The sequence below is a fragment of the Seriola lalandi genome, unplaced genomic scaffold (assembly GCF_002814215.2).
Source record: "Seriola lalandi dorsalis isolate HSWRI2012SDOR001 ecotype SW California unplaced genomic scaffold, Sedor1 jcf7180002054579, whole genome shotgun sequence".
Classification (NCBI taxonomy): domain Eukaryota; kingdom Metazoa; phylum Chordata; class Actinopteri; order Carangiformes; family Carangidae; genus Seriola; species Seriola lalandi.
Genome location: NW_019525132.1, coordinates 1,922,784 through 1,923,861, shown reverse-complemented (window position 1 = coordinate 1,923,861; position 1,078 = coordinate 1,922,784). Strand labels below are relative to the sequence as shown.

Here is a 1,078-nt window from a genome sequence, read left to right as displayed (position 1 = left end):
CACACACACACACACACACACACACACACACACACACACACTGGGACCCGCTAATGGAAAAGCCACCAAACGTAATGTATGTCCATCGCCTTACCTTGTTGATGTCCCCTTCCTCACATCACACATCATGCACTTGAAAGCCTCGGCCGTGTTCTTGTACGTGCACACGCTGCAGTCCCAAAACCCCTCGTCGGAGGAGGGCTTCGGTTGACGCTTCGGCCTTTAAAACAATAAATGTGAAAAAGAAAAATCAAAAATTAACAATAATAAATAAAGGAGATGGTAAGAGAGGAGAGGAAAGGGGGTGAAAGGAGACAAGAGAAGTGAGTTCAGCTCGCATCCACGGAGGCTATCGATAGCAAACATCTGGGTAAGCCTATAGGATTTAGGAAATCATCTGCGAGCGCGCTGTGATCCGACACTGTAATTGGCGATGAGGTTTTAACACCCGCGCGCGCACACCTCGCACGCGCGCACACACACATGCGGCGCGAGAGAGGGAGAGAGAGCGAGGGAGAGAGAGAGAGACCGTGGAGAAAACCCATTTTTTCCGTGCGCTCGCCGATGTCCGCTCCCCTCTCCTAGCTTGAATATCTAGGGCGCACCAACTCCGCCGTTTACCTTGTGGGACTCCTCTTGTCGCCCATGCCAGACCAGGGTTTCTCTGGAGGTGCTGAGACGAGCAGAAGTCTTGTTATTTCCAACAATTTTAGCAAAAGAAGCGATGCGCCTGTGCCGCTCGGCTTCCAGCTGTCGTGGAAACTCCGCTTGGGAAATGGTCACGTGACTCGCCTCGGCCAATCAGAGGCTGGGTTACTTCCCGAGGCTGACATTCCTCTTGATGAATCTATGATACCTTCACGTACCCACTGAAAGCGCGGACTTCTGTATACCAAGGGTGATAAATATATTATTTGATTATTATGACAAACGTGGCCCAGAAACACACTGTTCTTCACCTAAATGTAATAAACAACCGTATGTACGGTTTGCTTTCGGTTCTAATCTAACACTGTAGCCGATTTCACATACTTGCACACATTAAAACAGGCGGAAATACTGAGCAAAAACCACCTTC

At 49.4% G+C, this 1,078-nt stretch overlaps 1 protein-coding gene across 2 annotated transcripts in view; it reads right to left on the bottom strand.

The window, feature by feature from the left end:
* The window catches only part of yaf2 (YY1 associated factor 2), a 14,755-nt gene extending 13,974 nt beyond the window's left edge, over positions 1–781 (bottom strand). For both annotated transcript variants that reach the window (XR_015437943.1, XM_023417955.2), the window contains exons 1-2: positions 622–781; positions 95–220 (exon numbers count right to left, since the gene is read on the bottom strand). Coding sequence is in view for 1 of the 2 variants with exons in the window: in XM_023417955.2 (XP_023273723.1) it covers positions 95–220; positions 622–647 (152 nt within the window). In the remaining variant the exon portion in view is untranslated. The remainder of the gene's footprint in view (positions 1–94; positions 221–621) is intronic.
* Positions 782–1,078: the final 297 nt, after the last annotated feature.